Source organism: Rhipicephalus sanguineus, chromosome 8 (genome assembly GCF_013339695.2).
Source record: "Rhipicephalus sanguineus isolate Rsan-2018 chromosome 8, BIME_Rsan_1.4, whole genome shotgun sequence".
In the NCBI taxonomy this organism is placed as follows: domain Eukaryota; kingdom Metazoa; phylum Arthropoda; class Arachnida; order Ixodida; family Ixodidae; genus Rhipicephalus; species Rhipicephalus sanguineus.
Genome location: NC_051183.1, coordinates 156,599,801 through 156,615,117, shown reverse-complemented (window position 1 = coordinate 156,615,117; position 15,317 = coordinate 156,599,801). Strand labels below are relative to the sequence as shown.

At 50.0% G+C, this 15,317-nt stretch overlaps 1 protein-coding gene across 1 annotated transcript in view; it reads left to right on the top strand.

Annotated features, from left to right (window-relative positions):
- LOC119403628 (gastric triacylglycerol lipase-like) overlaps nucleotides 1-15,317 on the top strand; it is a 36,092-nt gene that overhangs the window by 20,189 nt on the left and 586 nt on the right. Inside the window, exons 6-7 of the mRNA XM_049418377.1 lie at nucleotides 4,909-5,067; nucleotides 14,774-14,842. Of these exons, the coding sequence (XP_049274334.1) occupies nucleotides 4,909-5,067; nucleotides 14,774-14,842 (228 nt within the window). The remainder of the gene's footprint in view (nucleotides 1-4,908; nucleotides 5,068-14,773; nucleotides 14,843-15,317) is intronic.

Sequence of the window (15,317 nt, the reverse complement as noted above, 5' to 3'; positions counted from 1 at the left end):
CCGTTCCAGTGCGACCAACTCCCCGCTTCGATCAGGCAAGGTACCCACAGAGTAGTGGCCAATGGCGCACTCTCGACAACCGACCGATCTGTTTTGCGTGTGGCCTGCCTGGCCACCTCGCGCAATATTGCCGTCGGCGCGTACTTCCCTACCACCAGAGCTTCGATTCTGACCCGTATGTGTCACCGCTCCCACCGTTCTCAGCATCTCGGAACCCCGGCTTGATGTCTTCTTACACCGACCACCGCCCTCCTGTTAACCGCCGCTCGCCATCGCCTCGACGCCGCTCACTATCGCCGATGCGTCGTCGTTCATCCAAACCGGAGCAGGAAAACTAATTGCCGCAGTTCCAGAGGCAGGAACTGCCTCACCCGCGAAACGACCAAGACCTTTCCCTTCACTGACGAATGTTATTGATGTATCTGTGGACGGCGTCGCTGCACTCGCCCTTGTCGACACTGGAGCCGCAGTTTCAGTGATGAGTGCCAAACTCTGCCGCTTGCTAAAAAAAGTTACGACGCCGCTATAGAACATATCTCTTCGTACCGCCAGCGCGGATCGCATCACGCCGGCCGCTGCATGTACTGCTCGCGTTGTGATTAATGGCCTGCTCTATGTCGTCGAATTGTTAGTGCTGCATTCGTGCTCCCACAACCTCATTTTGGGCTGGGACTTTCTCTCCGCTAATAAGGCCGTCATCGACTGCTCTCGCGCTGAGGTGGCATTTGAAATGCTTTGCGACGCCCCGTTATTTGGCGCTCCTGAAACCGAGGACAAACTATTTGTTGCGGAAGACGTTTCAATACCGCCGCACTCTTTTGCCCTTGCCACGGTGTCCTGCAACAGCATCGCCGAGTCGAGCGCCCTTTTTACGCCATCTGCCATTTTCGCCCGTCGCAAATGCTCCCCGCTGCCTTTTGCCCTTTTGGAAATTCGTGACGGCGTCAGCAGACTGCTCGTCTCGAACCTGCTGTCATGTCCTTTAACACTGATTCGTGACGAGTGCGTCGGGCGTGTCCACAGTGTCGACCCTTCTACCATTATTGACCTGCCAACTGGTTCTACCGCCGAACACGAAGTCGCCGGCGTGTCCTGTGACTCCTCGCAGCAGACTACTACGCCTGACGTACGAGCAGCTCCATCGCCGACACGCTAACCGTTTCTCAACGCGCCCAGCTTCTACGCCTCCTCGACAACTTCCGCTCTTCCTTCGACTGCCAGCATGCTTCCCTCGGCCGCACGTCAGCTGTAAGTCACCGCATCGACACGGGTACCAATGCGCCACTGCGACAAAGGCCCTATCGTGTGTCCGCCACAGAGCGCCAGGTTATCGACGACCAAGTAGCTGATATGCTGAAGCGTGGTGTCATCCAGCCTTCGAATAGCCCCTGGGCATCTCCAGTTGTTCTCGTTAAGAAGAAGGATGGGTCAATTCGCTTCTGCATTGATTACTGTCGTCTTAACAAGATAACTCGAAAAGACGTTTACTTCTTACCAAGAATTGACGACGCCCTTGACTGCCTCCAAGGCGCGGAGTTCTTCTCTTCTATCGACTTACGGAGCGGCTATTGGCAACTCCCCATGGCACCTGACGACCAACCTAAAACGGCTTTCGTCACACCTGATGGCCTTTACGAATTCCGTGTCATGCCTTTTGGTCTTTGCAACGCGCCCGCAACATTCGAGCGGATGATGGACAATCTTTTGCGTGGTCTTAAGTGGAAAACGTGGCTCTGCTACTTAGATGACGTAGTTATATTTGCACCAGATTTTCCCACACATCTCAGCAGGCTAGAGCAAGTACTGCAGTGCCTAACTGACGCCGGCCTTCAGCTCAACCTCAAGAAATGCCGCTTTGGCGCAAGTCAGCTCACCATCCTCGGACATGTTGTGTCCAAAGACGGCATTCTTCCCGACACCGCCAAGCTTCGGGCAGTCGCTGACTTTCCTCGACCTGCGTCTTTCAAAGAACTTCGCAGCTTCCATGGCCTCTGTTCGTACTTTCGCCGCTTCGTTCGTAATTTTGCGACCGTCACCGCTCCCTTGAATCAACTCCTACGAAGCGATTCGAAAACTTACGTTTGGTCGCCCGCCTGTGACGATGCCTTCCAAGAGTTGCGCTGTCTGCTAATCTCACCGCCAGTCCTGCGTCACTTCGACCCTTCCGCTCCGACTGAGGTACACACCGACGCCAGCGGTGTTGGACTCGGCGCCGTGCTCGCGCAGCGCAAATCGGGGTTCCAAGAGTACGTCGTCGCATACGCAAGCCGTACCCTCACTAAAGCCGAGAAGAATTATTCTGTTACGGAGAAGGAATGTCTGGCCATATTTTGGGCTCTTGGCAAATTTAGACCCTATCTTTATGGCCGCCCCTTCGACGTAGTGACAGATCACCATGCCCTTTGCTGGCTATCTACGTTGAAGGACCCCTCCGGCCGTTTAGCTCGCTGGGCTTTGCGGTTGCAAGATTTCGACATGCGTGTCGTCTACAGGTCTGGCCACCGCCACACCGATGCCGACGCCCTGTCACGCTCGCCTGTGTCAACCGAAAGCGCTGCCTGCCTATCTGTCGTAGACGAAACACTTCCGTTCCCAGCAGGCTGCGACATGGCGTCTGAGCAACGCAAGGGTGCCTGGATCAGCACCCTTCTGCGATTTCTTTCCGACCCGTCCACTTTTTCTTCAGTTTCTCGAGCATTGCACCGTCAAGCTTCCCACTTTGAAATCCGCGATGGTCTCCTCTATCGCCGGAACTACACGTCTGACGGCCGCAAGTGGTTACTGGTCATACCTCGCCATCTTCGTGCAAAAATATGTTCAGCCTTCCACGCTGACCCACAGTGCGCACATGCGGGCATCTTCAAAACATACGCCCGCCTTTCCTGCAGGTTTCATTGGCGAGGCATGTACACCTTTGTGCGCAAGTACATTCAGTCCTGCCCACAGTGCCAACGACGCAAAGCTGCTCATCAGCACGCCTCTGGTCCGCTCCAGCCAATCCCTTGCCCGGCCAGGCCCTTCGACCGCATTGGCATTGACCTGTATGGGCCCCTTCCGTGCACGGCTTCTGGAAACCGCTGGGTAGTTGTCGCCGTTGACCACCTGACGCGATACGCAGAAACAGCCGCTCTGCCTGCTGCCACGGCCCGCGACATATCGTCTTTCCTCCTGCGGAACATCATTCTCCGTCACGGCGCACCGCGCGAACTTCTGAGCGACAGGGGACATGTGTTCCTTTCCGAAGTCGTGAACGCACTCCTTGCCGAATGTCGTATCGTTCATCTTACTACTACCGCCTACCATCCTCAAACTAATGGCTTGACGGAAAGATTCAACCGCACCCTTGGCGACATGATCTCTAAGTATGTTGCCTCGGATCACTCTGACTGGGACCTAATTTTGCCCTTTGTGACGTACGCCTACAACACTGCTCCACAGGCGACTACAGGCTTTTCACCATTTTTCCTCGTATATGGCCGAGAACCCTCGACCACACTTGATACCAATCTGCCGTACCGACCCGATGCCTCCGAATCTACACCCATCTCTGAAGTTGCCCGCCGCGCCGAGGAATGCCGTCAGCTCGCCCGGTCGTTCACAACCGTCGACCAATGGAGACAAAAATCTCGGCGCGACGATGACCACCCGTATCCTCACTTTCTTCCGGACTCCCTTGTGTGGCTTTGGGTTCCAGCTGTCCCTACTGGTCTCTCCTCCAAGCTTGTTTCCAAGTATGAGGGACCCTACCGTGTTGTTGCGCAGACGTCACCTGTGAACTATATTGTCGAACCAGTCACACCATCTACGGACCAACGCTTTCGGGGTCGTGAAACTGTTCACGTACAGCGACTGAAGCCCTATTACGATCCGCTCGTAATAAGTTCACCATGAGTCGCCAGGATGGCTCCTTTCCGACGGGGGACGAATTGTAGTGAAGAGGAATGTCCAGCGCTGCAGCCACATCGCCAGCCCTGCGCGAGGCCTAGCCCGTGTTCCTGCTGCAACGCTACCCGCGCCCGTCCTTTTCCTGCTGCTACTATTACGACGAGCACCGCTTGTAGCCCAGTGTTTTCATTATAAAATAAATAAATAAACCTGTATTGCACCAGAACACTATTGACAGCCTTATTGCTAAGGCAATCGGGGTGATGTGTACTACGTTTTTCATCACTCAATCGTTTGCTGGTGCATACGCTCTTGACACGTGTTAGCACGAGAGGACGCTGCTCTGTAATAGTGTGTCTTTTTATATCGTTGGTTGTTTGTATGTTGTTCAACTTTTCTGCCTTTCCTTTCCTTCTGGTGGCTACACCTATATATTGAGTGTTTCCACGCATTAAAATCTTAGTTGAAAATAACTCTTGTCCTGGGTTCTTCGACCGCGACACGTGTCTTTCGCGTTTATGAAGCTATGGATCAGTACCAACTAGCCCGATCTCAGTGCTTGCTAAATCTTGAGCAAGCCAGATTTGTGTAAGTGTGTGGGCGTGTCTTTGCATGTTGTGTTAACACATGTGTGCAAGTGTCCGCATAGTGCAAGTGTCTGCATGTACGTGTGCAGTGTGTGTGTGTACTGTGCGCGCGTGAGTGTGCACATTCCGTTCATACGTGTGTGCGTGTCGTGCGCACGTGTGTGCACATGTTGTGCTCATATGTGTGTGTGTGTGTGTGTGTGTGTGTGTGTGTGTGTGTGTGTGTGTGTGTGTGTGTGTGTGTGTGTGTGTGTGTGTGTGTGTGTGTGTGTGTGTGTGTGTGTGTGTGTGTGTGTGTGTGTGTGTGTGTGTGTGTGTGTGTGTGTGTGTGTGTGTGTGTGTGTTCACGCCCTGCTTTGTAACGAGCAGCAGCCCATGCATATGTCCACTGGTCGCAAAACTGCTGCGCACAAACTCGTTCCTGCCTTCGTCGCAGGCGGCCCTGGTGAAGCTGAACCGCGGCCGAGTGTTGGTGCGCGAGCCTAGCCTACGGTACGCCTCGTACACGACGTGCGACACGACAACGCACATGCGCTACCTGTGCTCCACGCCCGGGTTCCACTTCCTTGGCGTCAACCACGCCCAGCTGAATGTGGTGAGCGAGCGGGTCAAAAGCGTGTAGTTGTTATAATCTGCTAATACTGCCATCACTACAACAACGGCAACAACAACAACAACAACAACTACTACTACTACTACTACTACTACTACTACTACTACTACTACTACTACTACTACTACTATTACTACTACTACTACTACTACTACTACTACTACTACTACTACTACTACTACTACTACTACTACTACAGGATTCCATGAAGCCCTTGGTCACCAGGGTAGCATGGGGACGGTGAAGACATCTCCCAATAACGATTACTAATATGTGAGTGGGAAAATCCTTCCGCAGCGTTTATTGGCACTCTGCGCAACACCGTCCTAGCATGGCGTACACAAAGCAGTCCATATACGTTAAGCCTTCCCTCCACTACTCTTCTTCTTCGTCTTCCCGTCCATTCCGCCCAAAATTTCCAACACCCTCCGGCTAGATAATGTAACTCACATAATTATAGCGGAGAAACAAGTTGTATCTGTTTCGTAATCTTTGTTCTGTTTGCTAAACGAATTCTGCATGCGTGCCCATTAGTACTTTCATATATCTTACAAATCGTTCCCATTTTCAGAATGCGATCGCTACTTTGTCATGGCATATTACAAATACCAAGTTATTTCTCGTTGATGTATGTGTCCTAAGTGCGCACTTCTAAGAGATAGCAGGTAGTCTTTGTACCAGTGGTTCCAGGTAGCGGTTAGCCTGCCCTACCAGTCTCTCCAAAAAAGCACTGTGTCCGTACGATTCCCTGAAGATAAAGGAACTTTAAGGTGAGGAAGGGCTGTGAGTTGCTTAAGTGTAAAAAAATAAGCGGGTGTAAGAAGTGCAAGTTATTTAGCATCAGCAGAGACACATGCCTAGAATTCACCACTGCCTCGATTTCTGCTACGAATATACTCGTTGCTCAAAGTTGAAACTACCTTTCTTGACAACCGGCAAATTTGTCAACCGGGAAATTTGATGTCATGTAGCATTCTTGCTTTTAGTGTGTTAGTAAACTTCGAAAATGAACCCATTGTGCAACGTCACGTTAAAAATTCGGCAAAGCAATTTAATAATCTCAATCTCAAGGAGGGGGTGACATACTACGGCTGTATGGCCTAATAACATATAACACGTACGGCTGCTTATTTGCATCAGGTCAACTGAGTCGTCTACAGCGGCGCTGCCTCAATCTACGAGAAAAAGTAGACGTTCACAAAGTTCGTTCTTTTTTTTTTTGCGGTAGCACTTATATGGACACTGTCGGCGGGTTTTTTTTTTCCCCGTTGCCGTGTCGTTCCGTACATGTATATAAATGTATATTGTGGGGGCGCTGGCACCTGCCAGGACATTTTCTATAAATAATGTTTCTATTACTACTACTGCTACACCTCAGCGAGGCCCTAATGTCGATACTCTGACATTGGGGCCTCAGGAAGACAGCACGTAACAATCCGCAATGCTTTTACCATGAACCCGTTCCAAGGTTCCCTTCGTACACACAACATATGCCGCACCACACATACAATTACATAACCACACTCGCACCTCACACGAAACGTCCTGGTGACGGCATGACATGATATGACAACAACATTGAGTCCTGAGGAACTGAGATCTAGGTGACAGCGATGGCGAGAATTTCCCTGGGGTGCCCTTGTAGTACTTACGGCATAAAAAAAAACGTGAAACCTACGTTATGTTCTGCAATAAAGTAGCGTTTACGTGGTCTCTGCAGTGGCGCACACGAGGTTTTTTATTGTGATTGCTATATACTGTGTGTAACTGGTCACTTTATCAGCATGATAAAGGATATTTTTTTGAAATAACGAATACCAGTCGATGTCTACAATGTATTGAGTCAGGGAGGCACTAGAACTTTACCTAGAAGTGAGAGAGAGAGAAGAAATAGTAGAGAAGGAAAGGCAGGGAGGTTAACCAGTATAGGACAACCGGTTTGCTACCCTACACATGGGGACAGGGTGGGGGAGATTTAAAGATGGAGAGGAAAGAGAGAGAGAGAGAAAGATAGAAAGATAGCACATGACACAGCACACATAGAATCAGTCGGTCACTCTTGCGTGGTAGCATAGCACACACAGAAACAGTCGGTCACTCTTGCGTGGTAGTTGGTCACTCCTGCGTGGTACGCGACATTTCTGTCACAGGCGCTTGGCCAAGTTCGTCGCTCTCAAAAACCTCAGCAGTGCCTTCGTCGCCTTCAGTTGTGATGTCTTCTGTTGACAACATGCAAGTATTGTTTGAACAGACATTGGTCTACTATCAAGGCGCGCTAGAACGGACGCCAATGACTGTCTCTGAGCATTATATGCCGGACAGTCGCACAGGACGTGGTGTAGCGTCTCCTCGCAACGACAGGCATCGCAGAGAGCGTTGTCGGTCATTCCAATTCGAAAGGAATAGGATTTCGTAAATGCCACCCCTAGCCACAAGCGATAAAGCAGTGTGGCCTCTCTTCGGCGGAGTCCAGTTGGCATACAGATATGCATCAAAGAGGACAGGTGGCGTTGACGATTAGTCCGGTTGGTTTGGCTGCTTGGTGGGCACCATAGAGCGAGCGTGATCTCCTGTGCAAGGCCTCGAAGACTGCTGGCAGCGTCAGACCTTGAAAGTGGGATGGTATCTTCCTGTGTGCTTTCATGAGCTGTCCGAGCGGCATTATCGGCCTGTTCGTTCCCTATGACGCCGCAGTGACTTGGCAGCCATTGAAACGTCACGTGGTGCCCTTTCTCATATGAAGTGTGGAGAAGACCTCGAATTTCAAAAACGAGCTGTTCATATGGCCCGCGACGCAGAGCAGATAGCACAGATTGTAGGGCTGCCTTTGAGTCGCTGAAGATAGACCAATGTTGAGGTGGTCCCGATTAACCAAACAAAGTGCAGCGCGCAGAGCAGCTAGTTCCGCAGCTGTCGACGTCGTGGAGTGGTCGGTCCTAAAGCTGATGGTAATAGCTCTTGCTGGGACAACCACCGCACCGGACGAACACTGGATGTTTGTGGAACCATCTGTATATATATGTACACTGTCCGCATACTTCTCGTACAAAAGAAGCAGAGACAGTTGTTTAAACACAGGTGACGACAGCTCAGATTTTTTCCGGATCCCTGGTACACTGAGTTGAACTGTGGGTCGAATAAAACACCAAGGGGGGGCATCGGTGGTTTAGATGCAGTGGTGAAGCCCGAGGGAAGTTTGTCGTTGTACTTGACGATAGTTTTAGAAAATGATGCGTGGCGCCTCTCTGAAGGCAGTGTTGCAAGGTGATGACAGGGAGCACGTGCAAAATGTCTGATGTGCGTTCTCAGGACTTCCACCGTAATGTGAGTTTGCATTGGATGCTCACGAGCAATCGCAATAGTTGCCTCTATTGACGTACACCTGGGCAAACGAAGGCACGCTCTGAGTGCTTGAGCTTGTACTGCCTGCAGAACACGAATATTGGTCTTACAAGTATTACTCAGCACGGGCAGGCTATATCTAAGAAAACCGAGAAGAGCGCTCTGTAGAGTTCCAGCATTGCGTCTACTGACATCCCCCACGTCCTTTCCTGCCAAGAACTTGAATAACTGGGAAATTGCTGTCAGGCGCTGCTTCAGGTAGGCCACGTGCGGGCTCCAACATAGGTCCCTGTCGATGATTACGCCAAGAAACCTGTGAGTTCTGGCATAAGGAATGGGCCCGCCCGTTGATTGAGATGACATAAGGTTCATTAGTTTCCGAGTGAATGCCACCAGTGCGCATTTTTCTGGTGATATGCTGAGACCTTGTTTACACAAGTACCTAGCTGTCAAAGTTGCTGCTCTTTGAAGCCGCGCACGTATCTGAGGACGTGTGACTGCCGAAGTCCAGACACAGATGTCGTCTGCGTATATTGAAACCTTGATGGTAGTTGGCAAGTAGTCAGCAAGCCCAATAAGTGCGAGGTTGAATAGCGTCGGGCTGAGAACTCCGCCTTGAGGAACGCCCCTGAGGTATAGCGTCGTGTAGTTGGGCCATCGTCTGTTAACACAAAGAATGACCTTGCAGCCAGGTAACTTGCAATCCACGAAAAATTCGACCACCGAGGCCAACCGCCGCAAGTGCATCGAGAATAGCCTCATGTAATACGTTATCGTATGCACCTTTCACATCTAGGAACAAAGCTGCAGATAGTCGCTTACGGGACTTTTCGTGCTGAACATACGAAACGAGATCAACTACATTGTCGATGGAAGAGCGCTCACGTCGCAAACCAGCCATGGAATTTGGGTAAATCTTGTAGTGTTCAAGATACCACTCAAGGCGGCCAAGGATCATTCTTTCCATCATCTTTCCTACGCAGCTGGCTAGTGCAATTGGGCGGTACGAGGCGAGTTCGAGGGGCGATTTACCCTGCTTCAAGAGAGGCACCAAACGGCTTACTTTCCAGTCGTCGGGAACATTGCCATCCTGCCATGAGGAGTTGTAGAGGCTCAGCAATTCTCTCCTCGCGGCTCCTCCCAGGTTGCACAAGGCTCGATATGGAATACCATCTGGACCCGGAGTGGTAGAACGCCTGCAGAGAGCTAGTGCCGCCTCGAGCTCCTCCATTGTGAAAGGGAGGTCCATGCGGCAGTCACGGGAATGGGGGACGTCACCTCGGGCTGGAGAATCTGGACGAGTCGTTTGGTTGGCGATCCGCGCACAAAAATCTTCTGCGACATCGATGTCTTGCCGCCCTTCAAAGAGTGCGAGCGCTTTGAATGGAAAACGTTGCTCCGGAAGGCAACGCAGACCTTGCACAGTTTTCCAAATGTGGGAGAGTGGCTTGCGGGGGTCTAGCGTCTGGCAAAACCTTGTCCAACGTTCCGACGTTAATTTATCCATGCGACGCTGAATCTTCTTTTGCATCCTCCTGGCTGCCCTAAGGTCGTGAATTGATTCGTGCGCCGATATCGACGCTCCGCCCGGCGCCGCAGTGCTCGAAGTCGTTCCAACTCTATGTCGAAATCGTTTCGCGTGGAAGAGATTGTCAACGTGCGAGTGGCCTTTTGCATTGTACTCTGAATTGTTTGCTGTAACCCCAGATTGTAGGCCCTCGCTGCAAGCATCTTCCATGTCAGATTTGAAGGTGGTCCATTGAGTCGCTCGAATGGTCCTCCGTAGACCAGCTCTTGACAAGCCTTTGATGCTAAGGTAGATGGGAATGTGATCACTCCCGTGTGTCTCAACATCTGGAAACCACTGACACATCTGGCGAGAGAGTTAGAGACAAAAGCAAGGTCGAGGCAGCTTCCCGTATGTCACGCCTCGAAGAAAAGTGGGGCAACCATCATTCAGGAGAGTAAGGCCATAGTGGTAGGCGGCGCTTGCTAATCTTCGTGCCTCTTGCATTTGTCCTTGGACTTCCCCATGCAGGGTGGTGCGCATTGAAATCTCCTATGATAACCCATGGAGCAGGACAAACACTCAAGATATCCGCTAATCTTCGTGAATCGAAATTGCTTGAAGGCGATATATACACGCCTATGAGAGTGAACAGGAGTGTGTGCTTTTTAACGGTGATGCATACATATTGATTGTCATCGTGAGGCGCAATTGGTTGCACCACATAGGTGAGTTCACGACGAACAAAAACGATGATCTTGCTGCACGCACCGTTTGTTGAAGACATGACAGCTTCGTACCCTGACAATCTGGTTGGTTTCGACAAATTGGGCTCACAAATGACGATCAGTGGAAACACATTACTATACACAAACTGACGAAAATCTGAAAGGGGTGATTTAAGCCCTCTGGCGTTCCATTGAATGATGGACGCTGATTTGACTTCTTGACGGAAGGATGAGGTGTGGGTAGCCATCTTTCTATTCGAGAGATTCAAGCACTGGGCTTAAGGCGTCCAGCACTCTAAGTGCGCTTCGAGCTGATGTTGTTCCCATGTCCTCTAATATCGCTCGGATGGCTCCCATGAGGGAACGCAGCACCGAAATGACTTGACGATCTGTTTTAGGTATACCATCCATGACCGGAGATGGCTCCGGTGGAGCGGCGACCTTCCGAGGTTCCTTGTCAAGGGGCCGGGTCGGAAGCGTAGGCCATTCCTCTGGAGGAAGATGCTTATCCGCTGCCTTCGTGGAACTGGTGGGCACTTTCGCGGCGCGACTGAGTGGTGCCGCCACGGAGTGGGCACTATCATATTGGGCATGCGCGTTCTTAGAAGATGTACAATGACGCCGACGTCGACGCCGACGCTTGACAACTTCGGCTGCCTCCCTGTGGGTCGAGTTGTCTCGAACCATTTGCTTGAGAACCTCACGCTCCTTCTTGATGCGAGGACAGTCTTTCGACGAGGCAGCGTGAGGACCGCTGCAGTTGGCACATTTCAGAGTAGTGGCACGGCAGGTGTCTTCTGCATGAGGTTCAGCGCAACGGGGACAGAGTAGCGAGTTGGGGCACACGCCTCTGACGTGTCCTAGCCTGAAGCACTGATGACACTGAAGCGGCTTCTGTATGAATGGCCGAACCGGATGGCGGAAATGTCCGACTTTCACGTGGGATTGTATGCAATCCCCCTTGAAGATCAATTTTACGCAGCGCGTATTCCCAAGGCGACGCACTTGCGTAATGACAATGCCCTCGTTTGCCGGCTTGATGAGGGTAGGTAAGTCAGCACTGGGAATGGCAATGTCGATGTCGTAAATTACACCGGCTATAGATGTATCATCCATCGGGATAAAGGGGCGCATTTTAATGCCGCCTAGCTCCGTCATTTGTTGAAGCTGCCCCAGAGCACTCACGTTGTTCACGTCTATGGCAAGGATGTTCTTCCGTGGATTAATTCTGATGTCTTTAATTTGATCCGGCACCGCACGTTCCAGAATAACGGATAGGGCTTGCCTGTTCAGCAGTCGTAGGTTGCTTGAGGGATCCTCCGGCATGAAGATGATGACATGCGGCCAGCGCGCAGGCCTTGACTGCATAGTCGCTGTACTCGCAGGCGTCGAAGGCGGTGCGTTGATGATCTTCCTCTTCGCCCTCTTACCCCGGACGGGTATGAAGCTGTCGTCTGATGTGTCGTCTTCTGACATAGAGTACAGCTCGGTGTCCTCAGTGTCACTGGGAGAGCCAACTCGCTTCCTTGCGATTGACGGCCACGGTGACTTCTGGCCAGACGGGCCTCTGGCCTGCTCCGCGTCCATGACCGCAAGACGGGGAGGCGAGGCACCTCGAAAAAGCGAAGGTTTCACTAAAAATTCAGAGAGCACAGAAACAAGCGTTCTGCCAAGAAGACACTTCCCCTAGAAGTGAGAGTCACCGAATCACATACGAACTGAATAATCTAGGCTCTGCCCTATTATGATTATTTCTTGTTTTTCCCTAAAGAGTATTCTCTGTATTGTCTGCGTACGCTTTACTGCCCCAAGCCTTGGTCTCGAGGGAATGACAGTATTGAACTTAAGCAACTAAGTAACGCGATCTATCTTCGAAATCTTACGATTGCTTACTACATTAGATTTCGCATTTTTCTAGAGCCTTTGTGAAGAAAATTAGTGCACTGTCAGAGATCATAATTGCGCAGCTTAAGCATGCTAGCGTTCGTAAGAAGACAAATTGATATAACGCTTGGGGATCTTGTGTAGCTTTTCAAGCATTCAAGTTCTTTCACGATTCAGCCATAAGGGTGCATGAACTAGTGTACCATGTTCTATGATTTAGTGTAATTGTACTCTGTCGATGAAGTAAATTCAAATGTGCCATTCTCTTCTGTTCTGTCTCTTTCATTTCATGGAGACAAGATTACCGGTGTATATGTCCCATTACCCTTCTGGCGCTTCTCAGAAGAACATGGAGCACTTCTTTCAGGTATGCCCTTCACACGGCATGAACGATCACCGAGTGCATTCGCTAAAATTTAGGACTAGAAAGTGCATCAGGCCAATAGGCTTTGTGCAATATGGCGTAATTTCTGTGTTTTTCATCACTATCACATTTCTATTGCGTCCATGTGCTCTTAGTGTTTTTGTAGCATCAGTAACTGTAATACACGGCGCGAGTAAGAAAAATGGCTTCACTGGCAGAAGATGATCTCCAGCTGTTCATATCAGGATCAACTACGAGCTGTCCAGAGGGTTCACGATGACGCCCTAAGGCTCGGCCTGAAGGTGCCGACGTGGACGCGGCCCGCCTCGGTCTGAAGAGACCGGGCTTCAGGACTCTCAATAAAGTTTTGTGAATGAATGAATGAAACTCCTGGCCCTCCGACTCCCTGCAGTAACGTTGAAGTCTGGGTCAGTTGGTACATAACGCTGAATGAATAAACCAGTCGAGAAGACGACAGACAAGGGAGTGAAGTGGCACACACAACGACTGGACTAGCAACTGTGGCAGACAGTTGTTAGTCAAATCGTTGTCTAGTAACACTTCTCTGCCTTGTCCGTCGTCTTCTTGACTGGTTTATTTGTCCAGTTCCAATTCATCTTCCTCGCTCTACGTTCCCCGTGATACCCTGCCACTTTCGTCTTCACCTCTCTTGTGTTAAACTTCTATGTAGCAAGCTTTCTTCATAATTTTCGCCCTATTGGTCAACCTATTTCCAACAACGCTGTTTGCTTCATTGCTTCAAACACGCCGTCACAGGACCAGCGGAAGGCCCAGAATTGCGTGTTTTGCAAAGTCCATCTGTATCTTCGTTTATGTACAGGATAAGCGATAATTCTGAGTCGATGCACTTAACTTACCTGCGCATGCTCTGTATAGAGATCCCTAGCCGGAATACTGACCTACGCTGAGTCTTAAAGGGACAGTGAAGGCAAATAACAATTTATGTGAGAGTGAAAGCTCAATGTAGGACAACCTCTAAAACGGCAATATTATCAACAGCACTTACCGAGAAATTAAGCTAAATGTACCACGCGATGAGTGCCACGAGCGGCACATTTCGGAAATGATCCCGATGACGGGAGGGAGTCCGACTACAATTAATCTCTCGTAATCAAACCAGCTGCAATAAAAAAAGAACCTTCCGTGCATCAAAATACGTAATAAAATGCTGCTTGTTTGTTTCTGTTTGATTCATGGACAAAAGAAACTCTTTGGCGTTGCCATGGGGATCGGCGCACGTGGTTCAAACGTTCCGTTTTCGCCGAACTGCGCTTCGCCCGGCGCCTTGCTTCGCTCACGAGGTCGCGTCTCAATGGTAGTTTCGGTATCACGTACTGCCGCGTTTGTTTTGCGCTCTCGTGCAAGTCGATCTGACAGAAAGTTCGACAAAATGCCGCATGCATGTGATGTTGCTGTATGCCCGAATGGTGCACGCCGCCAGGTCACACCGCCGCGCAATAAAGGCGGGCAACTTTGGGCACGGCAACAGTGACGTGAGAAAAACCCCTTTCAGGCGGGTGATTTGAAGTGCGCTAATGCGATGCGGACCACTAAAACGTGATTTTATTTCAAAATAAGCACTTCCTTGACACAAAAGTACAACTACAAGGTTTCGGGACCGCTATTTCGACAATCAACGTCGACTTAATATTTTCCTTTAGTGTCCCTTTAAGTTCAACAACTCATTCTCTCCGAAACTGCACTTATCTCTAAATTCCACGCTTCGTACTTTCTACTCGTGCACTTCTACTGTAGTCCAGCCATGGAAATGAATAAACCTCAGTTGCCTTCTCTTTCCTAACGTGTTTTTTTTTTCTTTATCCTCGTTCTCCGCGAGTGCAGATTAGGAGAGCGAAGCAATTCCGCAAGTACAGCTACGGCGTATGGGGAAACCTCGAGCGCTACGGTCACGTGAGTGTCACCGCATCGATTCTGCTACAGGTCACTGCTTCGCGCTTCGAAACATAATGCCACCAGTATTACCGTTTCCTTTACCTCGGTGCTAAGTTGAAGCAAAGCGACAGAACAGAAGCACACAGAGAAACTAACACCAAACATCGCGCTTCAACTCAGAACACATGACCTTTAGGTATATGAATTCAGTGGGGTTGCTGCAATTTCAGCTTTTTCTCCTGTACTGTATGATGAAAAGTGAATAAAAGCGGTTTATATTTATTTATTTATTTATTTATTTATTTATTTATTTATTTATTTATTTATTTATTTATTTATTTATCGATCGATAGACCGAACTCAGCTCCTATTCGATTCTTGGCGTGTGTAGCTTAGTTCACGTGTTCATCAAAAAAAAAAGCGAGTGCGTTTACACGTTTCTTTTCTGCAAGTGCTTCTGGTCTTGTCGACGCCTCCTTCCGGTGACTGTTTA